The 26,430-nt window shown below is 32.2% G+C and overlaps 4 protein-coding genes across 5 annotated transcripts in view; 1 reads left to right on the top strand and 3 right to left on the bottom strand.

Annotated features, from left to right (window-relative positions):
- Positions 1 to 3,398, bottom strand: part of LOC105648459 (pectin acetylesterase 9) — a 7,737-nt gene extending 4,339 nt beyond the window's left edge. Inside the window, exons 1-6 of the mRNA XM_089715383.1 lie at positions 3,238 to 3,398; positions 2,844 to 2,985; positions 2,587 to 2,669; positions 1,565 to 1,694; positions 983 to 1,062; positions 333 to 335 (exon numbers count right to left, since the gene is read on the bottom strand). Of these exons, the coding sequence (XP_089571509.1) occupies positions 333 to 335; positions 983 to 1,062; positions 1,565 to 1,694; positions 2,587 to 2,669; positions 2,844 to 2,964 (417 nt within the window). The 5' untranslated portion in view covers positions 2,965 to 2,985; positions 3,238 to 3,398. The remainder of the gene's footprint in view (positions 1 to 332; positions 336 to 982; positions 1,063 to 1,564; positions 1,695 to 2,586; positions 2,670 to 2,843; positions 2,986 to 3,237) is intronic.
- A 1,821-nt stretch (positions 3,399 to 5,219) lies between these two features.
- Positions 5,220 to 6,460, bottom strand: LOC119371062 (tripeptidyl-peptidase 2). The gene is made up of 3 exons (XM_089715384.1): positions 5,874 to 6,460; positions 5,700 to 5,778; positions 5,220 to 5,614 (listed from the first exon to the last, which is right to left on the bottom strand). The coding sequence occupies exons 1-3, from the start codon at positions 6,328 to 6,330 to the stop codon at positions 5,506 to 5,508; spliced, it is 645 nt and encodes a 214-aa protein (XP_089571510.1). The 5' UTR covers positions 6,331 to 6,460; the 3' UTR covers positions 5,220 to 5,505.
- Positions 6,461 to 7,231: 771 nt separating this feature from the next.
- On the bottom strand, positions 7,232 to 14,949 carry LOC149492911 (pectin acetylesterase 9-like). 2 transcript variants are annotated; one of them, XM_089715378.1, is made up of 14 exons: positions 14,836 to 14,949; positions 13,253 to 13,386; positions 12,998 to 13,080; positions 11,870 to 11,999; positions 11,373 to 11,452; positions 10,634 to 10,720; positions 10,322 to 10,446; positions 10,183 to 10,243; positions 9,495 to 9,551; positions 9,184 to 9,261; positions 8,960 to 9,065; positions 8,711 to 8,859; positions 8,182 to 8,292; positions 7,232 to 7,539 (listed from the first exon to the last, which is right to left on the bottom strand). In XM_089715378.1, exons 2-14 carry the CDS (start codon positions 13,371 to 13,373, stop codon positions 7,357 to 7,359), a joined length of 1,371 nt encoding a protein of 456 aa, XP_089571504.1. In that variant the 5' UTR covers positions 13,374 to 13,386; positions 14,836 to 14,949; the 3' UTR covers positions 7,232 to 7,356. The 2 variants fall into 2 exon arrangements, with proteins under 2 accessions (XP_089571504.1, XP_089571505.1); XM_089715379.1 differs by lacking the exon at positions 7,232 to 7,539 and adding an exon at positions 7,700 to 8,097.
- Positions 14,950 to 21,891: 6,942 nt separating this feature from the next.
- Positions 21,892 to 26,024, top strand: SPPL1 (SIGNAL PEPTIDE PEPTIDASE-LIKE 1). Its single transcript, XM_012234852.4, has 4 exons — positions 21,892 to 22,045; positions 22,877 to 23,811; positions 24,688 to 24,888; positions 25,720 to 26,024. The coding sequence occupies exons 2-4, from the start codon at positions 23,014 to 23,016 to the stop codon at positions 25,834 to 25,836; spliced, it is 1,116 nt and encodes a 371-aa protein (XP_012090242.1). The 5' UTR covers positions 21,892 to 22,045; positions 22,877 to 23,013; the 3' UTR covers positions 25,837 to 26,024.
- Positions 26,025 to 26,430: the final 406 nt, after the last annotated feature.

Genomic DNA, 26,430 nt, shown 5'->3' with positions numbered 1-26,430 from the left:
GAGCAAAGCTGTCACAATGGAGAAAGGCTGATAAACCCCCAGCAGAGCAACCTGAAAGCATAGCCTACAGGAGTAGATCATGAAATTAATATCGAAATGACGAGGAAATATTACAATCTAACCAAAGAGGATCACATTTTTTATTTTTGGGATGAGTTCAATTAGTTGTCACCGGTCACTTATGCATGTTAAATGAACGCCACAATTTGGGTGAAGAGGCAAATCAAATTCTTGCGTTGAGTAGCTTTTACCTTTTCTGCCTGCGCTAACCCTTGTGGGAGAAGATCTTGAATAATTGCCTCCCAAATCTTTTGTCCTCTGAAATAAATGACTGTCTGTTTTATGAGTACAAAAAGGAAAAAGTTAATAGAGCAAACAATGTCTTTTTATAAAATATCATAACAGAACTTGTCATTCCAACACAAATCAAAAGGCCATTTTTAGATTCATCTTTTGATACAATGACATCCAGCAGGTGTGCATCAGAAATACGAAATAAAATAACAAAAGGATAGTATCCAGCAATGAAATCCCTCTAATCGTTTCAGAGTGTCTTCCTTGAATATATTAAAAAAAAAAAAAGAAAAAAAAAGCTGCAATTCACCACTACAAACAAAGCAGGCAACTGTTTTTTCTGATCAGAGATTATTGAATTTTTGCAAGAAAGATAAAATTAAGAATTACTACGAACTGTTTTATCGGTTACAATAAGTTTCTCTATTCACAGCTAAATTGTTAGCGTACATTAAATAAATTTACCAAGGCAGGTGATTATATATCTAAGTCATTATAAAACGAAACCTGATGCAACATATTGATCTTTTGGATGGTTCTTTTGTTGTCACCAAAGAAATCTTAACCAACAATATCGAGTTCAAATGAAATTTTGAAGACTCCGGACAATAAATTTTCCAATGCTAAGCACAAATTCAGCAGAGTGAACAACTAGTCCAGGAAAAGGAAATCTGGGTGAAAGAGATACCCCATTTTCAGACATGGAATCTCCAGCAAATGAGCCTCCATCACAATATCTAAGCTTCACACGGTTCCAGTTGTAAAAATCTGATTAACAGAATTTAATTAATGGGTTATAAAAGAATGCAATGCAATTATTCTAACCAGAAGAAAAATATAAAATCTGAGATCTGAACACAGACAGTGGTTTGTAATTATTCGTAGTAGATTTGTGTGGCAGTTATACAGTATATTATGTTAGCCAATAGCCATATTTAAGGGTGAACTTCCATTTTGAATAGCTTCACAACGAGGCACCATTGTTATTTATGGAAGCCCCAACAGTAAGGCTACAGCTAACAAAAGCCGACAGACAAAAGGAATCGCGTTTGGCCCTCCTATTCATCACGTGAATGGGCCAACAGAAAATGTGAGGGAAATGGACAAATGTGCTGTATTTCCAGAAATACCCTTCATTAAAAACGCAATTCATAGCTGACAAACTAAATAAATGCCATATAGATACGATTGAGATGATAAATTTAATTCGTTAAACATGGAAATTAAAATGATGGACTGTGAATTCTGGAATTAAGAAATGTTAATTTACCTGGATTAAGAGAAGCATCGTCGCTTAGGATTCCATTGAAATACGCCCGCTTGTTCATTTGCTCTGTAGATCCACGGCGTGTTGGGGCTCTCTCCAAGCATGATTTTAAATCGTAACACCACCCACCTCCCTATCAACAAGTTCATAATCGTTCGGTGAATATATGAACATTATGTATAAAGAGGCCCATATGCTAAAGCTGTTGGGCCCGCCAATGCATGTTAAAAAGGAAATGATATTTTAGCTTATCTGGAAAATTGAAAAAAAAAAAAAAAAACAAGGGAGTGTTATTTTTCTTCCAAAATTTTCTCTTCATATCGGAGGAAAATAGAAAAAGTTATAACAATCTTCATAGCAGGGGTGGACAAATAGGAAATTGGATTGAATTAATTCCATTTTATTTGATTTTTTATTTTGACTTATTTTCATATCGGTCAATTTGATTTTGAGGTTTTAATTGAAGTCAATTAAATCAAAAAATGTTTATTTTTATTTTATTAAATTGCATCAAAAGTAAATTTTTAAAAAATTGAATCAAATCGAACAGATTTAGTTTGACTGTTATAAGAAAAACTGCCCAGAGATACATATTTTTCTCAAAATTTTCTTTACCACCTTCTTTTTCTTCCTTCTTTTCATTTCTCACTTTTTTTTAAAATTTTTTTCCTGTGTTTTTCCAAATAAAAGCGTTAAGTTACAGCTTTTCCCTCCAACTTCGCTTATACGACTTGACGCTACTTTTTCTATCCCGACCGTGGGCTTTCCAGGTTCCTTCTCAATGGTCTCCAATAAGGCAATAACGCGGTATGAGAAGTGCAAATTGCAAAAGGCAATATCGCCCCACAAGTCACAGGACACTGAGGAAAAGAACAACGATGCCGTATTGATTTTCGAAAAACAATTTCAATCCCAGAACTGCATATGTGGCAAGTTCTAATTGGAGTCTTTTTCTAATCCAATTTTGTTTCGCGCTCCTTTTCACTCCTTTGCTTAATTTTAAAAAGCGGAAGCAGAGAGCTTACCTCGAACTGCAAAATCCAGTTGTTTGCACCAGCTCCGGATCCTTTATGCAAATGATATGCCGGCAAACTTCCATCCAAACAAACTACGAACATTCACAAGCCAAAAAAAAAAAAAAAATCTGTTAAAAAAACCAGGAATAATAATCGCCTGACCAATAAATAATAAATAAACAAATGTCACTTTATTCTCCAATAATTTTTTAAAAAAAATTTTCCCTTCAAAAAGGAAGAACAAGAAGGAGAAGAAAGAGAGTTACAGGCACCGAGAGCCGAAGCATTTTGAACCAGAGTCATGTCCACCACAAGCCGGCCGGCCAAGCAAATGCGCCATAGAGCGCAATTCAGCAAAATCAGGAACATCGCTACTGCCATCTTCATCTTCGCGAGCTAGCTAGAGAGCTGGTTGAAATGCAGAAGACGAATACAATGAATCTCATACAAATTAAAGAGAATTTATAGCCGAAGCACATCAATTAATTCAAATCTCCAATGTGTTGAGGTAGATTATAAATTAAAAACGATACTATAAAGAGCGTGCTGGGAAATCTACGTCGTCGATACGAAGGAAATATATATATGGAAATCGACGTTAACATTATGTTTGGGAATGGATGACTTTGTGGGAGGAAAAAAAAAAAGGGTAGACAGTACCTTGCAATTCTCAATTTCTTCTGTTCGGAACAAGTGAGAAAATTTGGAGAGAGGAAAACTCTCAATATTTTCCTACGGTACACACAATTTCTCAATCTCTCCAAATCGGAGAGGAGGTGATGAAAATGAAGGGAAATTTTTACTGTTCCTAAAAAGTACAGAACTTTTAAATTTATAAGAATATTGTTTTCCTTTCTACCTCTCATTTTCCTTCGAAACCAAATATAGGGCGGAAAATAAGGAGGGAAAATGAACGGTAATAATCCTCTCTTATTTTCCTTCCTCTCTAATTTTACTTCTTCTCCTTTCCAAATATAGCATAAATGTAAGTACTTAAGAAAAGAGATTGAAGTAATGATGAGAGAAGGAAATTTAGGAATGCGTTTAAGCTTCGAGGAGGATTGACGCATGAAATTGAAAAGCTGATTGTCTTGTTTGGGATTAAAAACTAAAAAGTTTACATTTGAAAATACCCATAGCATGCAAGTTGCATAAATGCATTTCTGTGAAACTTTACATTAAATAATGGATTTGACATGTGAGCTCCAAAGTTTCCAAGTATAGTATTCCAGTCTCGTCCAAGATTGAAAATGGATTTCTGTTTTTATTTATAATAATTTTCTTGTTTCATAAACATACACTTGCCTTTTCTTTTCCATTTGTCCAAAAATAATTAATTGTTTTATTTTCTAATGTACTCTTGTTGATTTTATATTTTTTATTATTTATCAAGAATGTTGCTCATCGTTGTTTTAATTTCCTATAAAAAGTAATTAAATATAACAATTAAACAAAATTATAGAAATAGTTAATAATTGTAGTTAGATTTTTAGTTGAGTATATAATTTAAACAACTCAAATGCTGCATTCTAGGATAAATAATTATATATAGATAAAGTTCAATAATTTTAAATAATTTTAAAAATTAATCATATCTAGATTTTTATTGGGTGTATAATTTAAACAACTCAAATACTTAAATATGGAGGACTTTAGTAAATAATTAATTAAACTACTTAAGTTGGCCAATCACAACACAAAAAATTAAAGAAAAACTTTAAAATTTTTTTAAGAAATAGAGAAATTTTAGAAATAATAATAGTAAAAAAAATTTTAAAATGGTAATTTTAGAAATACAAAAATACTATTTAATTAAGGTGGACGTACTATTGTGGAATAAATTGAACCCACCTCCACAGCACCAATCAGGGCCCTCGTCAAGCCAGTGTCTGTCTCCATTGAACCTAAACGTGAGTCTCCAATTTTGCATGATATTAACTAAGCTCCGGGGGCAACTCCATTCAGTAGCGTCTTCTGAGAAATTCATCAATGAAAAAACCCAAATGTCAAACATTCTACAGTAGAAAGAATGCAACAAACTTAAAATGGCAGTACCTTTGGGTGGAAGGCTGTCGCAATACCAGCTACATGAGTACCATGAGGGGCGCTATCAGTTACGATATTTAAGACATTTCCCTCATCATATAGATTAAGTACAACTGAGCATGCATCCAAATTGCTGAACATACCAAATTTCCTTTCAGCCCTGAAACAACAGTTTCTGTAGAATTATTTAAGAATCCAAATTGTATGAAATGATATTTCATTGCTGCATATGCATTACTAATCCGTTTACACTGTAAAATTCACAAACCTAGCAGGGGCGCAAAATTGTTAAAAAGAAAATAATCAAAAATTTTCAACACTTAAAAACCCCAAAAAAATACAACACACAGACATCAGACGGATGATACACATGCAACGAAGAAATCAAGCAGGATTTCCAAAAACCTGATTGAATTCGTCAAGATGCTTTACTGCCACAGCAATTTCTTCCTGGTTTTTCTCATCCCACTTCTTTTTTCTTTCTTTCTGTCAATTAGAAAAGGGGAAGCAAATTTATGTTTATTAAGCAAATTACTAGTGCCGAAGTTTAGTTGTACAGTTTGCATTGCACAAAGAAGTGAGGACAACAATGCTACCTTCAAACGTGCAGTTAATGTGGCAGTAAATGGTTCATACACCAACTTATAACCAACGTGCCATTCACCGGAAGGGTTTTTCCATGAGGAATTGACAGCCAGAGCAGCTCCTATCAAACACATTTCATTACAACCATTCACAGAGTTCAGAGCTAATGCAACTTACTATTACCATAAAAGAACAGCACAATTTTCTCACACTAATATGACAGCTCCAAAAAAAAAAAAAAAAAAAAAAAAAAAAACAAAAAACAAAAACAAAAATGAAAGAGCACAATCAGTATAGTCAACAAGAATAACGATAACAGTTCAAGGGCCAGCCTGAAGCCCCGCGGATGCAACAATCTGCATCAGCTTTCACGACTTTCGAAGTATCAATGTCTCCACTCCCAGTGCTGGAGAAATAGAAATGGAAAATACCTCAGGACAAAAATTCATCAACAAACTGCTAATAATAAAGCTAAGTAACTTTGTTAATACCAGTCAATAACATCGAGGATCTTCGGCTTCCCATCCGAGGTCAATTGCAATCCAGCAGCAGCCGGGTCAACTCCAGAATCTAATAAATTCAAGCCATATCTTACGCAAGTAATCAATCAAACTTCTCCTATTAAGGTCAAACAGAGAATGATCAGGTGAGTATTGCAGTAGTACCGAAAATAGCTATAACTACGCCACGTCCGCCAAACTCAGGATGAGCATCAATGAAGCGATCGGCGCCAATCTCCTTCTTAGGCATGAGAGAAGCCAAAAAGGTGGACTCGTTCAGCTTGAAGTAACGAAGCGAACCATTATCATCTCGGCCTCCTCCACCACCAACGCCACCAGATACAGTGCTAGCAGAGGAACAAGGCATGGCACTTCTATTGCTCTTATAATTGCTCCTCCTCCTCCTAGTACCAGTACTACTCCACTGTCTCTCCTTTACCTCTCCTCCCCTTTTGCTGTTAAACTTTGTCGGTCTGATGAGTAGAGAGGAAGAAAGAGCGTCAACTTGGAAGCAAAATGACGGTGTTTTGGGCCAACAGATGGTCTTAAATACTGGGCTGCATTTGTTTTTTTGGACAAAATGTAAGGGCGTTTTAGTAATATTAGCGTGGGAGGTGGTCATCGGTGATGACTGATGGGCAGAGTGTACTGCGGCGGAGGTAATAGAGCGCCACCTGGTGAAGTAACAGCGGATGGCTGCGGCAGTGGTTCTTGTTGGATGGGATTGGGTGGCGTAAATCTCGTATGTGGTGAGACTACTATTGACATGGCGTGGCCTTTTCCTTATTGAGGTCACAAAGCCGCAGATTTTTTTCTATTTTCCATTTTTATTAAGAAATTTTTGCCATTTCCAAATCTAGACAGTTAAATTACGAATTTTATTACTGTATCTTATCGTTATGTTTCAAGAAGATGCTAATGGAATAAGAAATTTCCAACTTCGAAGCCCTTCGTTAAGCTCCGATACAGTGTGTCCACCTTTTTAGGATGCTATATTCGTTTTTTAAAGTTTGCAGCGTCTGAGAGGTGTCAATACGGTGGATATTTATCGTTATTTACAGTAATCGTATTACTCCGATGCGGTACATTAATCGATTTACCAATTCATTAATTCAGTATACATTGTTTACTAGTTGATTTGCATATTTATCAAATTAAAAACTTATCAAATTACGATATAGTGTTCATTAAATTAATTGCTTTACTTATAAACTTAAAACAATACGGCTTTTAGAAAATTGATAAATTCAAATATTTTGAGGGAACTACACTTATTGAAAGGGTAAAAAAATTTTACTCTCTACTTCATGAAAGAAATTACATCTCGTGATGAAGAAAAAAAAAAACGAAAGAAAAATTCTAAAACCTTTTTATGGATGTTTGATAATTTTGTTTTGCTGGGCAAAAGAATAACTGCATAAATAAATACTTGTTTTTATAATTGTTTTCTATGTATAGTTTATATGGTCGGATTTCTTAAATTCAAGCTACAATGCGACAATATCGTGAAACAGTTTAATGCATAGATTTAACCATGTACTTTCGGTGATTATTTATTTTGATTTTGCATTTTCATATTTTATAAGATCATGATTGAAATCCAGTAAAATTCAAGGAGTCACCTAAAGAATCGAGTTTAGAGTCAAATTTATCCATTAAGAGGTCCTAAAACAGAAACAAAAAAGGGCAACCAGAACCATAAGCCCGTACTGATGCCATCCATTGGTTTGATAATGGCAGAGTTGGTTTCCTTGTGCCTTTTGCGGCAATCTTTGCAGCTATCAAGGTCACTCTCAGGTATGTGACTGAGAAACCGAAACCGAAGAGCATCCTAGTAGTCCCAGGGAGACAAAAAAATATATAAATCGGCTATATCTATGTAATTTTCTATAAGCAGTATACTTGTGTATCCGAAACTAAAATGGAAAATCAATTACAATTGTATGTTAAAGCACACCGCTAAAATTTGACTTCAAAATAGAACATGTAACTGAACAATTAAAGTGGCTCTCATATTTCTAGCATCAATGATCAACAATTATGAATTTGAAGAATGTTTATTCCTTTACTATAAAATACAGAGAAATTATGGATCTTACAATAGTTCAACATTTATTGTGCTTCTTGCTAACATGCTATAAAGCCTTAATATGTTGTTGAAATTGTAAGGCAAATGATTTTTTTTTCATCCGTTGATTTGCTAAATTTTGTAACTTCATGTGTATAATTTTTTATACTCTAATGTTTATTTAAATATCAATCACTATATATATACTCTTCCTTTTAGTATATCTTCCTTTCACTCTTTCCCTTGCATAACCCACTACCTTTGATTGGAGCTTCAAGAAAGAGAGAAACCCACAAGAATCTTTTTTTTCATTTATGAAACCTGCAATATTGGCTTCTCAGCGACAAAGATAACATATTGAGCATCGACATTAAAAATATTTTGATTTAGGAGGAGATTACATACCGGGGATGATGGTATGAGGTTATGACAGGTATTATCACATGGATATGGACAGTCAATCTCTTTGGTTAGTTTTCTACCAAAATACCAATCACCAACTGCTTCTGCTATGGTCTGCCAAAGAAGGTAGAGTTATTATTCACAGTGATGTTGATGAGTTTTATTAGTAAAATGGGTTGAAGGATTCAGCAACCAAATTTAAATCAGTAAGAGAATGGAAATGAGAATATGACAACAAGAGTTACTCTGATCCAGCTTAATTCAGGACATTGTTACCGAAACAGAAGGGCATATCTGTGTGAGTGGATTGAACAAGCTTTCATGCAAATTAGACAAACACATTCCAAAATTAGGCCTTAAACTGTGGTTCATTTATAGTTTGTTGCTAGCTTGAATTGAAAAAATAGCATTATTTAACTCATTTAATTAAGAGCCTAAAATAGCCTATCAAGCCAATGGATAGTGATGTCAAAGCATGTATAAGGGAAAATAATATTCTGAAGCTTAATGGGCACAAATGTAAGCTGTGTACCTTGTTGTTTATCCTTGGGGAGTCAACCGCAAACCATGTGTCCTGGGACTCGCTTTGACAATGAGCAAAGCAAGAATTTATAAACATTCCCCCATGGTTGGAATTTTTGAGGAAAAAATACAGGGCTATCAGCATACGACGCCTGAAACCTGGACACAAGAAATCAGCACAACAAAGTGATTAGTTTAAATAATTTGTAAAATTTTAAAATTCATAAAGAATGTCTGGTGGACCATGCAGAGACCGAACCTTGTAATGTGTCTATCTGCTTTGCATTACATTGTGCTGTGTTCAGCTTGCAACTCTTCCATTGTCCATGCAAGTCAGCAGAAGGAGGCACCAATATATGGTTGAACTGTTGAACTTTAAAATTTCAATCATTCTATATCGTTTAATGAACCTAGTATAAAGTGTGACTACAATGGTGTGTGTGTTGCGTGATTTCAGATTCAAGAAGGCTAGTAGATATTTACTTGGAACACATCATAAGCTGCATTCAGGATGAAGAATGGTGTTGTGATGAACCTCAATGCATATTGCGGAAAGATGCACTGCATAATATATACAAAACACCATAAATATTAGATGTACCAAACTGTTGGAGTATGTGGGTAATCCCATATCGGATAAATACAACTAACGAAAAGAACATATAATGTGAGTGGTGAACCAATCAAAATGGTTTAGGCTATTATGTGGTAAAGTTAAGACCAATATTAAATATATAATTGAATCCAGATTCTCAACATAAACAGTAAGGAAAGATTAGAGGAAAAAAATTTACCAGTTTCGGATCTTTAAAGAAATTGGTGCAATTTTTGTTGAGATTCTTTTCTATCCCCTGCCGTGAAGAATATACTTGGTTACTAAACTTGGCAATATTTATAACTTGCACAACATAATAGAAGTCCTGTTAACACGTCGAACTTGTTTAGGGGTTTCTTATGTGCATCATAATTCACACATTTGTCTAAAGAAAGCGACAAATTATAATCACTTGTTATGTAGAAACTTCAGTTTTACTGTTAAGATGCTGCGCCGGAATATCTTTACTCGCTGATTATGCATTAAGCACAAATCCGTGCCGAAGGATGAATTCATTCTCCTAACCCTATCCCCAGCTAAAACACAAGCAATCAATGAGAAAACGCAATCTACATGCTGATGGAAAACATCCACTGAAATACTGAATTGAGGAGTCTACTTTGACTTGTAAAAGCAAAGATATGGTTGGAACATCAAAAAGCATAATGTTTACAAAGAGCTTTACATCATATTAGTGGTTGGAGAAATAGCGCAAATACAAGGACATTCCTTAGATTATAATGTCAAAATATTATGAAAACAATTGAGGAGGGGCAATTAGTTAAGTGTGATTGAAGTTACGTGAAACACAAAATAAGTGTTTCACTGTGCATTTCAAATGTATTGTTGCAGAGAGTAGAGAGACAAAAGATTTTCAAGAGTTTTACCTGCAAAGTAACAAGACTTTCATAGGAGGACCTCATAGTGTGGTTCAAACTGATGTCTTTTCTGTCAAAAGGAATAAAGGAATATTTTAAGTAAGTGATAAAGGTTCTTGTTACACCATGCAAGAAAGTACAATCTTACACATCCAGAAAAAATCCTGCATCACTCAAGCACTTCACAGTGGCAGTTCTCGGTAAAACTTTAGCAAAGCTGTCACAATGGAGAAAGGCTGATAAACCCCCAGCAGAGCAACCTGAAAGCATAGCCTATAGGAGGAGATCATGAAATTAATATCGAAATGACGAGTAAATATTACAATCTAACCAAAGAGGATCACATTTTTTATTTCTGGTATGAGTTCAATTAGTTGTCACCGGTCATATATGCATATTAAATGAACACCACAGTTTGGGTGAAGAGGCAAATCAAATTCTTGCGTTGAGTAGCTTTTACCTTATCTGCCTGTGCTAACCCTTGTGGGAGAAGATCTTGAATAATTGCCTCCCAAATCCTTTGTCCTCTGAAATAAATGACCGATGTCTGTTTTATGAGTGCAAAAAGGAAAAAGTTAATAGAGCAAACAATGTCTTTTTATATAAAATTATAACAGAACTTGTCTTTCCAACACAAATCGAAAGGCCATTTTTAGTTTCATCTTTTCATAGAATGATATCCAGCACGCGTGCATCAGAAATACTAAATAAAATAAAAAAAATGATAGTATCACTGCAATGAAACCCCTCTAGTCGTTTCAGAGTGTCTTCCTTGAATATATTAAAAAAAAAAAAAGCAGCAATTCACCACTACAAACAAAGCAGCCAATTGTTTTTCTGATCAGAGATTATTGAATTTTTGCAAGAAAAATAAAATTAAAAATTACTACATAGCAATCATGTAGAACTGTATTATCGGTTACAATAAGTTTCTCTAGTCACAGCTAAATTGTTTGTGTACATTAAATAAATTTACCAAGGCAGGTGATTATATTTCTAAGTCATTATAAAACGAAACCTGATGCAACATATTGATCTTTTGGATGGTTATTTTGTTGTCACCAAAGAAATCTTAACAAACAATATCGAGTTCGAATGAAATTTTGAAGACTTGGAACAATAAATTTTGCAATGCTAAGCACAAATTCGAAAGAGTGAACGACTACTCAATGAAAACGAAATCTGGGTGAAAGAGATACCCCATTGTCAAACATGGAATCTCCAGCAAATGAGCCTCCATCACAATATCTAAGCTTCACACGGTTCCAGTTGTAAAAATCTGATTAACAGAATTTAATTAATGGGTTATAAAAGAATGCAATGCAATTATTCTAATCAGAAGAAAAATATAAAATCTGAGATCTGAACACAAGCAGTGGTTTGTAATTATTCGTAGTAGATTTGTATGGCAGTTATATAGGATATTATTTTAGCCAATAGCCATATTTAAGGGTCAACTTCCATTTTGAATAGCTTCACAGCGAGGCACCATTGTTATTTATGGAAGCCCCAACAGGAAGGCTACAGCTAAAAAAAGCCGACAGACAAAAGGAATCGCGTTTGGCCCCACTATCCATCACGTGAAATGTGAGCGAAATGGACAAATGTGCTGTATTTCCAGAAATACCCTTCATTAAAAACGGAATTCAATAAATTGATGGACTGTGAATTCTTAAATTAAGAAATGTTAATTTACCTGGATTAAGTGAAGCATTGTTGCTTAGGATTCCAGAGAAGACCGCCAGCTTGTTCATGTACTGTGTAGATCCACGGCGTGTTTGGGCTCTCACCAAGCATGATTGTAAATCATCACACCACCCACCGCCCTATCAACAAGTTCATAATCGATCCGTGAATATATGTATTAAGGTTATCATTTTAAAAGTTTAGGTCCCACCAACCAATCTGAGTCAGTCGATTACTCCACACTCTCTATTTAATTATTTTGGTCCAAATAGTAACTACTTCCCCTGGATAAGTCTTCAATTATTTTTGTAGGATCTGACCTGAGGTAAAACTTTGTATGATAGATAGTATAGTAGTGAATAAATGTATATGTCTAATTAGTAATTAATGATAAAAACATTTGGAGAAAAAAAAACAATATTTCATTTTTTTTAATAAATAGTACCACTTTGACAATAAAATTAGCAGAACCTTATTTGCTGCATAAATAGGCCCATATGCTAAAGCTGTTGGGCCCGCCAATGCCTTATAAAATGAAAATGATAAACAAAATAGTATTTTACCTTGTCTGGAAATTGAAAAGAGAAAGAAAAATTAGGAGGAAAAAAAAAAGTAGGGGTTCAAATTAAAGTAGGAAAAAAATGGAATTTTTAAAACATTAAATCAAATCAAACAGATTTAGTTTGATTGTTTTTAGAAAAACTGCTCAACCCTAGGTGACAAAAGTAACATATTTTTTTCAAAATTTTCTTTTCCACCTTTGTTTTCTTCCTTATTTTCTTTTCTCGCTTTTTTTTTTTTCCAAACAAAGTTTTAAGTTTCAGCTTTTTCTCTCAACTTCACTTTGAGGACTTGACGGTACTTTTTCTAACCCGCCAAAAAATATTTTATTCCGACTGTGAAATTTTCAGTTTCCTTCTTAATGCTCTCCAATAAAGTAATAAAGCGGTATCGCCGCACAAGTCACAAAACACTAAGGAAAAGAACAATGATGTCGTACTGATTTTCAAAAAACAATTTCAGTCCCAGAACTGCCTATGTGGCAAGTTTTAAGTGGAAGCTTTTTCTTATTCAATTTTGTTTTGCTCTCCTTTTCTCTTCTCTGCTTAATTTTGTAAAGCAGAAGCATAGTGCTTACCTCGAACTGCAAAATCCAGTTGCGTGCACCAGCTCCAGATCCTCTATGCAAATGATATGCCGGCAAACTTCCATCCAAACAAACTATCAATATTCACAAGCCAAAAAAAAATGTTAAAAAACTAGAAATAATAATTGCCTTGTTAATAAATAATAAATAAACAAATGTCACTTCATTCTCCAATAATTTTTTTAAAATTTTCCTTCAAAAAATAAGAACAAGAAGAAGAAGAAGAATAAGAAGAAAGAGAGTTACATGCACTGAGAGCCGAAGCATTGCGAACCAGAGTCATTTTCACCAGAAGCCGGTCGGCCAAGCAAATGCGCCATAAAGCGCAATTCAGCAAAATCAAGAACATCGCTACTGCCATCTTCATCTTCGCCAGCTAGCTAAAGTGCTAGATTGTTGTCAGTTGAAATGCGAAGATGAACACATTGAATCTCATACAAATTAAAGAGACTTTATAGCCGAAGTACATTAATTAATTTAAATCTCCAATGCGTTGAGGTAGATTATAAATTAAAAATGCTATAAAAAGCATGCTGAGAAATCTACGAATAGAAAATATCTTGAAATTCTCAATTTCTCTTGTTTGGAATGAGTGACAAAATTTGAAGGAGAAGAATATTCTTATGAATTTAAAATTTTTGTACTTTTTAGAAATAGTAAAAATTTCCCTTCATTTTCATTACTTTTTCTCCGGAGAGATTGAGAAATTTGTGGGCACAAGAGAAAAATTCTCAATGTATGTATTAAGGAAAGAGATTAAAGTAATGATAAAAGAAGGAAATTTAGGAAGGCATAAGATTGACGCATGCGATTGTCTTGTTTAGGATAAAAAGTCTCATCTCTAAAGGGACAACCAATGATATTGGGAAGCAGGAAAGAAATTGACCAAACTTTGGTTTTTGAGACCCATGGTCCCATCGGCTACCCATGGTCCCAGCAGCCGATGGGACCATGGTCTGGTAGCGTTAGCGAGATGGGTTTGATGATCTGGAGATAAAGCTTGGCGTTTAGTTAGATTAGGTTATCAAACCACTTCTTGTTAAGGAAGCGGAAATTTTTGGCCATCTCGTGTGCGTGACTACTAGCCGTGAGAACTGCATTGTATCTTTCTTTCTTTTTTTGTTCCCTTGAAAAATAAATAATTAATTAATTATTAATTAATTAAATATAATTATTGAAATAGTATTTCAAGTTTTTTAGCTGTAATTTTACACTAACTAATATTAGTTAGGCCTTTTTTTGGTTACATGACGTTGAATAAACCGGAAAAATATATGTATTTAGAGTATGGGTAGTCTTTCACAGGGGCGGAGCCAGAATCCAGGATTAGAGGGGCAAAAAAATTTTAAATCAGCTAATTTAACTATAAAATGGGAAACCACTGAAACAAAACCAAAGGCTATCAATCAATCAGTGTAGCTAGAAGTAAATAAATTAACTTGGAAAATATTTTGATGAGCATTTGGAATCCATTAAATAACTCAGAACCTACTAGAGAACCAAGTTTGGCCAAAATCAAGATCAGAACGGAGGCTACAGGCTAAATAAATAAATTTTGATTATATTATAGCCAACAAACTGCAGTAATCTAACTACAATCCATGGAATTCATCAGCTTCGCACTAAACCATAATCCCATATCACAATGCAAAACCACAAATGAATAATAATAAAGAACAAGTGTAAATAGGAGCGAAACTCTTGCTTTATCAGTGAAAATTCTTATAAAATAAATAAATAAATATATATATATATATATATATATATATATATATATATATATATATATATATATGCCAGTGGATATGCAAAGGAAAGATAAGGTTTACCTTCGGCGAGAGAGAGCCGATACAATGGGGCTTCTTGTGGCCATGAGCAGAGCTCTTTGCTTATCAATAAAGGATTAATGAAGAAGCTGGTTGTGTTGTGCATTAGAACTTTGCTTATTGGGCAGACAGTGATCTGAAATAGCATAAGGACAAAGTTTGGTGGGTCCACAGTTCGCTGTCAAAGTCAAGAAGCAGCTATTGTTTAGAAGGAAAAAAAAAAGAATTGCAGAGAATCACTTCAACTTCGTAGGAATTTGCAATTGTATCCCAATAAGTTTTTGTTTTTACATTTTTAGCGGCGGGCACAAATTGGATATAAATTTCAAATTTTTTGCTGTAGTTTTACAGTAACTGATATTAGTTAGGCCTTTTTTCGGTTACACTAACAAGTGGTTTGGTTACAAAACATGTCTGCTCACAGCAGGATGGCCTTTCATTCTTAATAATATTCGCTAAATTAATAATAAATTTTATTGTAAAATCACTCCTCACGTTTTTTTATAATACGTAAAAAAGACCACAGTTGTTACACAGACTTTTCTCGTGTGATCTAAATTTTTACGTATAATTTTTTATTAATTTTGTCTATAATATAATATATTATTAAAAATTTGAAAATTAGCATTAATTTTATTAACTATTTCATTGATATTTTAAAAACCAGTTACTAAATCCTACGGAAAAATCTAATGTTTTTCACTCTCAATTTAAATAAAACTTCCATAAAAATTCTATAAAAATGGTAATACATCTTTTTTTTTCCTTTTAGATTTCTTTACTTAATTAGAGAAAGGAAAGTCAAATCCATAAAATTGACAAATTTTATTATAATTTTGATTTTGTATATCATATGATAAAGCATGTTAAAAAATAAATAAACATAATGTGAAATCATATATATGTGAAAGTTAAAGTTCCACGGTAATAATTTCTAAAAAGGGGGGAAAAAAAAAGCGTTAGGAAGCTGGAAAAGAAAAAGAAAATAGTATAAGAGTTAAGATGTCAAAACATAACTAACAAACTCATTTTTCTGGTAATCGTTGGGTCATTTAATTGGTTCGTGGTTTAAAAAATAAAGGTCATTTAAAGTTTTCATATGAAACAAATGATTGTTCTATAAAATTCTTTTTGACAAATGAAGGATGTGGTTGTCTTTATCTTTTTCTTATATAAAAAAAAAGATAATACCTCAAATCAAAATTTAATAAGTGGAGCCTTTGAAAATACCCATGGCATGCAAGTTGCATAAATGCAGTTCCGTGAAACTTTATATTGAATAATGGATCGAACATGTGAGCTCCAAGAGTTTCCTATACGATACTATCTATATTTTATAATACTTGTATTATTTGAAATTTCATATTTATTAAAAATTTATCAAAAAACAATTCATTATTGAATAAATTGACTATTGCCCTTAATTTAATATATCCAAACACCAAATTAAATTTTTAAAGTAATAATTATTGATCATATACAAAAAGTAAATATGAAAATAAATATTTATTACTTTTTAAAACTATAAATGCGACTGGTATTTTGAAAAAAACTATTTTCTTAAATGTGATAAGTATTATGGAATATAAATAGTAAACAATTAAAAATAAATTTCTATTTTATTTATAATAAGTTTCTCGTGTCATAAACATAAACTTGCTTTTCTCTTCCATTTGTCCAAAAATAATGAATTTCTTAATTTTCTAATGTACTCTTGTTTATTTTATAATTTTTTATTATTTATCAAGAATGTTGCTCACCGTTAGTTTAATTTTCTATAAAAATTAATTAAATAAAATAATTAAACAAATAGGTGAATATATAAAAAATAATTTTGAGCTATATCTATAAAAATAATTTCTATAACAACAAATAGATGAATATATAAAAATTAAAGTGAATTTATTGTCTAAGCACATCAATTAATTCAAATCTCCACTGTGTTGAGATAGATTATAAATTAAAAACGATACTATAAAGAGCGTGCTGAAAAATCTATATTGGCGATACGAAGGAAATGTATATGAAAATCATCATTAAATGTATGTACCTAAAGAAAGAGATTGAAGTAATGATAAGAGAGGGAAATTTAGGAAGGCGTTTAAGTTTCAAGGAGGATTTAGAACATGAAATTAAAGGTGGACTGTCTTGTTTGGGATAAAAAGTCTGAACTCTAGAAGGGACAACCAATGATGCAGATTGGAAAGCAGGAAAGAAATTTACCAAACATTGGTTTTCGGGACCCATGGTCCCAGCAGCCGATGGGACCATGGTCTGGTAGCGTGAGCGAGATGGTTTGATGACTGGAGATAAAGCTTGGTGCTTTGTTAGATTAGGTTACCAAATTCAACTTCCTGTTAAGGGAGCGGGAATTTTTGGCCATCTCGTGTGCGTGACCAGCTGCCGTGACAACTACATTTTATCTTTCATTTTTTTCTGTTGATAAAATATTTAATTAAATAAATATAATTATTGAAATAGTATTTCAAATTTTTATATATAATTTTTTTATTAATTTTTATCTATAATATAGTATATTATTAAAAATTTGAAAATTAGCATTAATTTTATTAGCTATTTCATTGATATTTTAGATAACCACTTACTAAATATTGTAGAAAAATCCTTTTTTTTAACCCTCAATTTTAAATAAAACTTCCATAAAAAAAACCCGTAGATGGTAATATTCCTTTTTTTTTTCCTTTTACTTTTCTTTACTTAATTAGAGAAAGGAAAATCACAAATCCACAAAATTGACAAATTTCATTCTAATTTTCATTTTGTATATCATATGATAAAGCATTGGTCAAATACAATTAAACACAGAGGTATAATCTAACGCTAGTACATATACGACCTGATAATAAATTCATATTCGAATCTCTTATTTTGATATTCAAAAGAATATATATATAATTAAAAAAATAAAACACAATTTAAATGTGAAATTATATATATGTCAAATTTAAAGTTCCACGGTAATAATTTATATAAAAAAAAAAAGTAAGGAAGCTGGAAAAAACAAAGAAATATATTAACAGTTAAAATGTCAAAGCATAACTAACAAACTGATTTTTCTGCTAATCTTTAGGTCATTTGTTTGGTTCATGGTTGAAAAAAAAAGGTCATTTAAAGCTTTCGTGTGAAACAAGTGATTGTCCGATAATTCTTTTTGACAAATGAAGAATGTGATTTGTGTTTATCATTTTTTTTTTTTTTTATTTAAAGGACTATACCTCAAATCAAAATTTAATAAGTGGAGCCTTTGAAAATACCCAAAGCATGCAAGTTGAATAAATGCATTTCTGTGAAACTTTGCATTCAATAATAGATTTGACATGTGAGCTCCAAAAGTTTTCAAGTATAATTTTCCACTCTCATACAAAATTAAAAATAGATTTTTGTTTTTATTTATAATAATTTTCTTGTGTCATGAACATAAACTTGTTTTTCTTTTCCATTTGTCCAAAAATAATTTTTTCTTTAATTTTCTAATGTACTGTTGTTTATTTTATAATTTTATTATTATTATTATTATTATTATTATTATTATTATTATTATTATCATATATATATATATATATATATGGGACCACCCAAATTAATATTTGCAAATAAAAAACTATAACCTTCGATTAAAAAAAAAAAATGTAAGGTCCTTGATTTTATTGAGTTAATATTAATATGATTCAAATTTCAATTTTAACACAAACAAAATGTAATATTATTGATATATGTCATTAAATTATAATTTTAAACATTTGTTGTTGAGTTTAGCAACTTACTCAATGACATTATATTTTTATTACGGAATATTACGTTTTAATTTTTATTAGCATTAAACTCAAAATGTGAATATTAATTTATTTTTCACATTAATATTAAATAACATAATATGTAAAATACTCTATTTTTTGGTTTTTTTCACGTCAATATTGAACTCAATAATATTATAATAATAACTTGATAATAATATATTATATTTTTGTGGAAGTTTTGTTGTATTTCGATTAGAAATTAAATTATAGTCAATTAATAATCTTAATAAAAATAAGTTAAATAAAATACAATAATCAACTAAATTATCTTTTATTATTTTTCTAAATGATACATGTTTATTTAGACTTCGTTTGTTTCTGTAAAATAACTTGCAGAAAAATAAGTTGTTGAAAAATATTTTCCAAATGATTTATTTTCTATTATTTGGTTGTAATATTGAAAATTAGTTAAAAATATTAAAGTTTCTATCTCAAAAACCATAAAAAATATTAATAATAATAGAAATTTTATCGTTAAATATTAAAAAATATAAAAAAATATAAATTAAGAAAGCCACCGGTGGCCAATGTTGGTAGTCAGTGGTAAATGATGACTTGTGATAGCGATTATGATGATTAATAAATTAAAAAATATACATTTATAAGGTTTGTCAATATTCGAAAAATATTTTACTTCCGATAATTAAAAGTTGTTTTTCTTAAAAAATAACTTTTTTTTATCAGTCGTTGACTTATTTTTTCAAATATCCTAAATAATAAAAATTATAAAAAATATTTTTATATAAATTATTTTACGGAAATAAATGTATCCTAATCAACCGAAAAAACAGACAGATTTAAAAACAAAATTGACATTCCAAAAGCGAGGTGGTCAACACCTATCAGGCCCAATGGCCCATGACCGCATATGGGTAGGGCAGGCATCAAGCCTTTTTTACTAGCAATGTAAAAGTGCTTTCAGCTTTTAAACCTCCAACGAATCATCACCTTATCTTAGAGTAGAAATATAAAACTTCATTGTCCCGCAAGCCAAACAGGACAGACCCATTATAACATGTCATGTTCTTGACAATAATAATGATAATACAGAGGATGAGAGGAAGCAAAGGAGAATCAAAGTTGGATAATGGATGAACCGTGTACGTATGCCATTTTTCTATTTCTCAATGATTGGGTTGCGTCCAGTTGTGAACATAAAATTTACATTTTTGGATTTGATTGTCCAGACAACTCTCTCTCCCTTTACATATAAAGCAATATGACAAATACATAAAGTGTGGTTGAACTTCTCCTTATTTGAGTAACCAGAGAAAATGATTTCTAATTTCGAGTTCGAGTTGATTTAATTATAAGTGTTTTTATTAATTTAACGAGTTTAATAAAAAGACTATCCCTAATTCTATTATCCATATCATTTTTTTAAACCATCACATCTCTTATTTGTTATTTATGAGAAAAGATATCTATCAATAAAAGTAAAATTTATTATTTAATAATTGTTAATTATATAAATAAATCATATTATATATTCATTTCGTTCTATTTTATTTGAATGATTTGATAAAATACGCGTATTAAAAATTTAGTCAATAAAAGTTATTTTGTCTTTTTTTTCCCTTAATTTGTTAAGATATTAATAAAAGTCCTTCATTTATAGATCAATCATAAAGGTTATTATGAAAAAAATAATTATTTATGTATCTATATAAATATATAAAATCTAAGGCACAAAAGTCATGTGGCACAATTCTAGAGTATTAAAATGCTTATGTGGCAAAATGTTAGCCTAGCTATATATTGAGTTGAAAATAATATTTTATATTTTTAAAAACTATTTTTAATATAATTAATAGAGAACTTAGTTACTACCATGAATAATATTTTCAGTTATTAGATAATTAATTAAATTAATAATGTCATTAATATTTTAAAATTTTTATTTTTTTTATAAAATAATTAACAATATCATTAATATCTATTCTTTTTATTTTCCATTTTCCACTGCTATAAAATTTGTATATGTAACTGTTTCAATATAAATGAAACTTTAAAGAAAGTCAAATCATACTTTCAACAAAAAGAAATGAATTATTTGCAAATAATATAAAACTATTTTCATGACATTTTGTTGATGTGAGCTTGATAAATATGGTGATGACGATGGAATTATAAAGTGTATTCAATTTCCGATGATCTACTAAAATATGATTTTATTATTTATAATAAATTATTCTGTAACAAAGCCTCACGTAAAAGCATTTTAGTTATTGTTACAATAACTAAATATTTATTTTTGTTCAGCATAATGCCACCTAAATCATAAAATTCACTTCTCAATGCTTTTTTTAATGAAATTAAAATTAAAATTAAAATTCATTTTCTAATATCATTAACCTGTGAAATAGAAAAATATTTAATGACAAAATTGATGTTTATGTTTTATTTTATGAAGGGAGATAATATTACTTTTTAATATATTCCATATCAGGGCAAACTTAATGAAATGTTTTTTTAAGTTTTTAATGTTTATTGGATGTATGCCCAAATTTTAGATTATTTATTCAAAATGAAATTCAATAATTGATATTTGAAAAGATTATTTTAAAATCTATCATAATACTTATAAAAATAAGAAATTTTAAACTTAATTATAAAGTTGAAATATGTATACTTATGTCAATGTATTGATCCCTTTGCAAGAATCTGTAAAAAAAATTTATTTTTTATTTTATTTTTTTTACATTAGTAAGCATAATATTGGAATTTGGATTTTTAAAAATAATTATTAATTATAATAAAAATAACATTTTTATTTTTAAATATTATATATTCGCACACAAAGCGTAAAAAGATAAATAATAAGTAAACAAAATAGGAGAGAGAGTATTATTTTTATCTCAAAAAAAAATATATTTGTTTGCCTGAAAACAAATTTATTGCATGTGTTAGGGATTGGGTTGGATGTGATCAGGTTTTCAGGGATAAAGTGGAGGCTTCTTCAAATGGATAAGTGGGCCTCATTCTGTATGTAACTTGTGAAAAGCCCCTTTCCAGGCCCACTTAGAAAGCAGTCAGCGAAATTAACGCGTACGTATCATGTACAATTATCATGCCCGAACGACACAAACGAGCGTCCTCTATGTCCATGAAGCGGTGCAACTGCTGCTCAAACGACAATCGTTTTCTTCTCCCTATCAATTTGTTCGCATTATAAAGAAGAAATTGTTGGAGTCGCATTGGCCCAGCCCACATAAATAATTTCGATATGGTCCTCAAACGGAAAACAGTCAAATCTAGGTGTCAATACAAATAATAGTGAAAATGCTGGGGCCAAAGTGAAAATTAGCGTAATCTCTTTTCTCTTTGTTACTCAGCTCCAACAAAGAGAGACCTCGCTGATCAGAGGGAGTCCTTCAAGCTCTTCAAAGTCCAAGGTTAGTCCTCTTAAAACCCTGTTTGATTTTCCAAATTCATTTGTTTCAGACCTTTAATTGTAAAACGCGCAATTGTCTTATTATCAAGCTTTCAACTTTGTCAAATCTGAATGTTTATGTTTAGTTTGGTCGCTTGTATGTTTGTGCTTTTGGATTAAGGATGAGAAACGAGTGGGATTGAGAAAATTTTAAGTGGTGACCTCTTGTTTGATTCCTGAGAAAATCGAGGAAAAGCGAAGAAAAAAAAAAAATCAAGAGTTTGATTCTTTTTGCTGTTCGTCAGTTTTATTTCTATAGGAAAATGAAATACTGAACTTAAATCGGTCCCTGATGTGTACATCAGTAAGCTGGTGAAGTGGAGGATTTCGGGAAGGGGAAATAAATCGGGATTCATAATTGTTTAGAATTTTATTGGAAGCCTGACTTAAGTAAATGTGCGTTTTTGACATTTATTTAGTTGGAATTTCAGTTTCTTATTATTGAGCGTTTGTTTATGCCGAGAAAATTTTGGGGAGGGAAGGGGAAAGAACAGCCAAATTATTGATTTTCTAGGGTTTTGTGATAAATTCTGTTAATTTTTTTTACTCATAGTTATTAGGAACCAAAATGTGGAACCTTGAGTAGTCACTTTTCTGCAGTTGCACATTTGAATTTTTAAAAAATGGGAATTTGTTCTTTAATTCTGTGATTTCAAATTGTGACTTTATGAGGCATCCGAAAAGTCTTAAAAGTTCCAGCCATTACATTATTAACAGTATCAGAATTTTTTTTTTGCCAATTTCTTGATTGAGATAATATTTATTTTAACATCGTCAGCTGTCGTTTTTACAGGTTCACCTGAATTTCTCTGGTTGAGCTTTCACCTGGGGAAAAAAAAAATGCTTCAGTAGCAAACTTGGTGATATAGCTGTTTGCTTATTTGCATGTGCGGGAGACAGGTTTGAGTTAGCTGAATTTTGTTCTTCATTATGGAGCCTTTGTGGAAGCTCTTATATTTGCTGGAGCCTGCACCTGTTACCCTAATAGTGACAGCTGTAGCTGTGACATTTGGATCTGCATTTCGAGCTCTAAATTATGGGAAAGAAATGGAGCGGAACCGTGACTTATCGGAAGCATCTATTATGTTGGATAGGTCCCAAGCATTAATGATCCCAATAATGAGCTCTTGCAGTTTGCTTTTAATGTTTTATCTGTTTTCATCTGTCTCGCAACTTCTCACTGCATTCACAGCTGTTGCCTCTGCTTCTTCCCTGTTCTTCTGCCTTTCTCCTTATGTTGCCTATGTAAAGTCACATTATGGTTTGGCAGATCCATTTGTTTCGCGTTGCTGTTCAAAGTCTTTCACACGAATCCAAGGGCTATTGTTGTTGTCATGCTCTATCACTGTTGCAGCTTGGCTTGTTTCTGGGCATTGGATATTGAACAACCTGTTGGGTATTTCCATTTGTATTGCTTTTGTGAGTCATGTGCGCCTTCCGAACATCAAAATATGCGCAATGCTGCTTGCTTGCTTGTTTGTATATGACATATTCTGGGTATTCTTCTCAGAGAGATTTTTTGGTGCCAATGTTATGGTGTCAGTGGCAACGCAACAAGCATCAAATCCTGTTCATACAGTGGCCAATAGTTTGAGCCTCCCTGGGTTGCAATTGATTACAAAGAAGCTTGAGTTGCCTGTGAAAATAGTCTTTCCTAGGAATTTGTTGGGTGGTGCTGTACCTGGAGGAAATGCTGCCGATTTCATGATGCTTGGCCTCGGTGACATGGTATGATGACCTTTTCTTTTGTCAGTGGTCTTGCAGTGCTCTTCCCAAATGTCCAAAGACTTGTTTTCATCTTATTATGTTGCATCCAAGTTTCTGCTTGTGGTTTTTTTTTTTTCTTAAGAGGACTGGTGGAATATTTTAGGCTTCTTTTCTTTGGGCAACAAACATCAATCTACACTGTATAATGTTTGCAATCCTTCCTCTCTACTCCCTAGTAGAGACCCTGGAATGGAACTTCATATTGGAAGATCACAACTGACCAGTTTATGATGTGCTCATGCAAAATGTTATGCAATGGTCATGTTCTTGGTGTTGCTTGGTTACAATTGATATGTGTTTCCTAATTCCTCAGGTCTTTTAATCAAGTCTCACTCTAGGATGAATCTACCTTCTTAGTTCTGGTTGGTATCTCTAATGGAGATGGCAAGATCTTGAGGACTGATCAGTTTGAAGTCTTAATAGTGAGTCAGTAGTTGCAAAATGATCTTCTCCACTGGTCCTACACATAGTTGTTTTATCCAGTTTACAGTATGTAGGCTTTTCTAGTTTTGAAATGTTCTAAGAATATGGCTCATCCTTCCTCCTCCATAGAAGCTAGGTTATTATTGGACAATAATTTTACTGGCCATCTGTGCTTGCCTGGTGAATTATTCTATAATATGGGCTTGATGTGCATCATTTTGAATATCATTTAACATGGTTATTCTTCTTTTTGTGTCTAATTTGCCTGTGTGTGTTTCATGTAAATATATCTGCACTCATGCATTACATACTTTGCTGGGTTTTTCTCCACTATGATTGTCATTGCAATATTATTTGATTTTTCAGAGAAAGTATTAAAAGAAATCAGCCCCCTATTTTAATATGTTGTTGCAGGCTATTCCTGCCATGCTTCTGGCATTAGTCCTCTGTTTTGATCATCGGAAGAGCAGAGAGCCTGTAAGTCTCTTAGATATACATTCATCAAAGGGGCACAAATACATATGGTATGCGCTTCCTGGATATGCCATTGGACTGCTAACTGCTTTAGCAGCTGGTGTTTTGACCCACTCACCCCAACCTGCACTTCTTTATCTGGTATTTCTTCCATTGCTGTTTAATCAACTTTCCAATATTTGTTTATGATCCTGGCTTCGATGGAGTTTTGATGGGGAGCTTTCTCTAATTTGGTTTATCATCTTCTAGGATTATTGCCTATGCAAGTTGTCGCTTTTTGGTAGATGTAACTTTATTAAATATACAAGTGGATAATCCAGTCGCTTGCGCCTGGATATAATTAGACACAAAAAAATGTCATGATGATGTTGATTAATGAAGCCACTTTTAAATTTTGGATACATGCATCTGAAAGTTGCTCACAGTTGCTGTTCAAGGTTGGTTTTAACGCAATAAGATTGAGTCTTGGGTTGCTGATGTGCTTTTTTTTTTTTTTTTGAAAAAAAATTTTCAAGGGCTTTCAGGAGCATCCTGATCACGCTGTTGGTAGTGTGATATTCTGCAAATTGTATTGTTCTAGAACTATTTGAAATTGCTCTATAAGACCTTTCAAACTTTGACATGATTCCAACCTACAATATGCCTCAAGACAATTGCATTTGACAGTTTGTTTTCCAGTGGTGAGTCTGAGGTTGGTGATAAGGCTCACAGTCACCAAGGTTTAGTTTCTGTAATTCTAGTGGCTTGGCATGCAACGAATGGTGCATTGTTGCTTGCTTTGAAAGTTTTTTTTTCCTTAAACAAGGTTATCTAATTACCTTAGAAGTCTGTCTCTCTTCCTGTTTACTTAAAGCTGATTATTGAGTTTTATTTTTTTCTTGATTCTTTTGGTTATAGACAATCTTCCATTTAAGTTTTATGTATCACATCAGTTGCTCTTTTAACTTTCTCCCCCATCATTGGTGAATGTAGGTGCCTTCTACTCTAGGACCTGTAATCATCATCTCCTGGGTCAGAAGGGAACTGACTGAGTTATGGGAAGGAAGCATCCCAAATCTAAACGATAAAGCACGCCAAATAGAAGTTTAGGTGATTTATCTTCCCGGGTCACAGCTAGAGGTTGCAGAGTCGATCAGAAGCTGTAAATTTGCTTGGAAAAGTTCTATCCTTTTAAATATGTTGGTAGAAAATTGATGATTTATGTTTATTTTGTACTGCCTAACTTGCATCAATTCCTTTAAATGTCCAGTAATGAAAAGAAAAAGAAATTAAATTTATCTGAATCCTGTCATTACCATGACTGAGTTGTATACAAATAACCGTTATAAAAGTTTTACTTTGGCCACTAAAACAAGATTAATGCAGGTTCTGGCTCAAAAATTTCATCTGAAATTAGGGTTTATCGTTTATGGATTCTACAAATGAAACTATACACCTTGATGCTCAGAGATGCATTAGTTACTGGCTCGTACACCTTGGATTTGGGTTTGGAGCTTCCTGATAATTTATTTAAGAAGCACTTGTGTTAGTGTATTTTGTCATCGACGAAAACAAGGAGTTGTTCGCAGACGAGAGGATCGAAAATTAAAGGCCTTTGGTCTCTTGAGAACGGCAAGTACAAAATTCAGCCATTTCTAAGAAAAAAATTGTCGTCTGGAAATTATGTCGCAAAACGACCTGGTT

The sequence above is a fragment of the Jatropha curcas genome, chromosome 10 (assembly GCF_041381405.1).
Source record: "Jatropha curcas cultivar XTBG-Jc1 chromosome 10, XTBG_Jcur_1.0, whole genome shotgun sequence".
Lineage (NCBI taxonomy): Eukaryota > Viridiplantae > Streptophyta > Magnoliopsida > Malpighiales > Euphorbiaceae > Jatropha > Jatropha curcas.
This window is presented reverse-complemented; position numbering and strand designations above follow the sequence as displayed.

Bases quoted from the DNA above. Each gene is read 5' to 3' on its own strand.
- LOC119371062 (XM_089715384.1), bottom strand. From the start codon at position 6,330: ATGACCACCTCCCACGCTAATATTACTAAAACGCCCTTACATTTTGTC. The intron at 5,779-5,873 runs GTACTACTGCAA...TGAATTTATTAG, and splicing joins CGTAGTTATAGCTATTTTCG to ATTCTGGAGTTGACCCGGCT. The intron at 5,615-5,699 runs GTATTAACAAAG...CTATTTCTCCAG, and splicing joins ATCCTCGATGTTATTGACTG to CACTGGGAGTGGAGACATTG.
- LOC149492911 (XM_089715378.1), bottom strand. From the start codon at position 13,373: ATGAAGATGGCAGTAGCGATGTTCTTGATTTTGCTGAATTGCGCTTTA. The intron at 11,453-11,869 runs GTAAATTAACAT...TCTGTTAATCAG, and splicing joins CAATGCTTCACTTAATCCAG to ATTTTTACAACTGGAACCGT. The intron at 9,552-10,182 runs GTAAAACTCTTG...TCTTCACGGCAG, and splicing joins AAAGTCTTGTTACTTTGCAG to GGGATAGAAAAGAATCTCAA.
- SPPL1 (XM_012234852.4), top strand. From the start codon at position 23,014: ATGGAGCCTTTGTGGAAGCTCTTATATTTGCTGGAGCCTGCACCTGTT. The intron at 23,812-24,687 runs GTATGATGACCT...ATGTTGTTGCAG, and splicing joins TGCTTGGCCTCGGTGACATG to GCTATTCCTGCCATGCTTCT. The intron at 24,889-25,719 runs GTATTTCTTCCA...TGGTGAATGTAG, and splicing joins AACCTGCACTTCTTTATCTG to GTGCCTTCTACTCTAGGACC.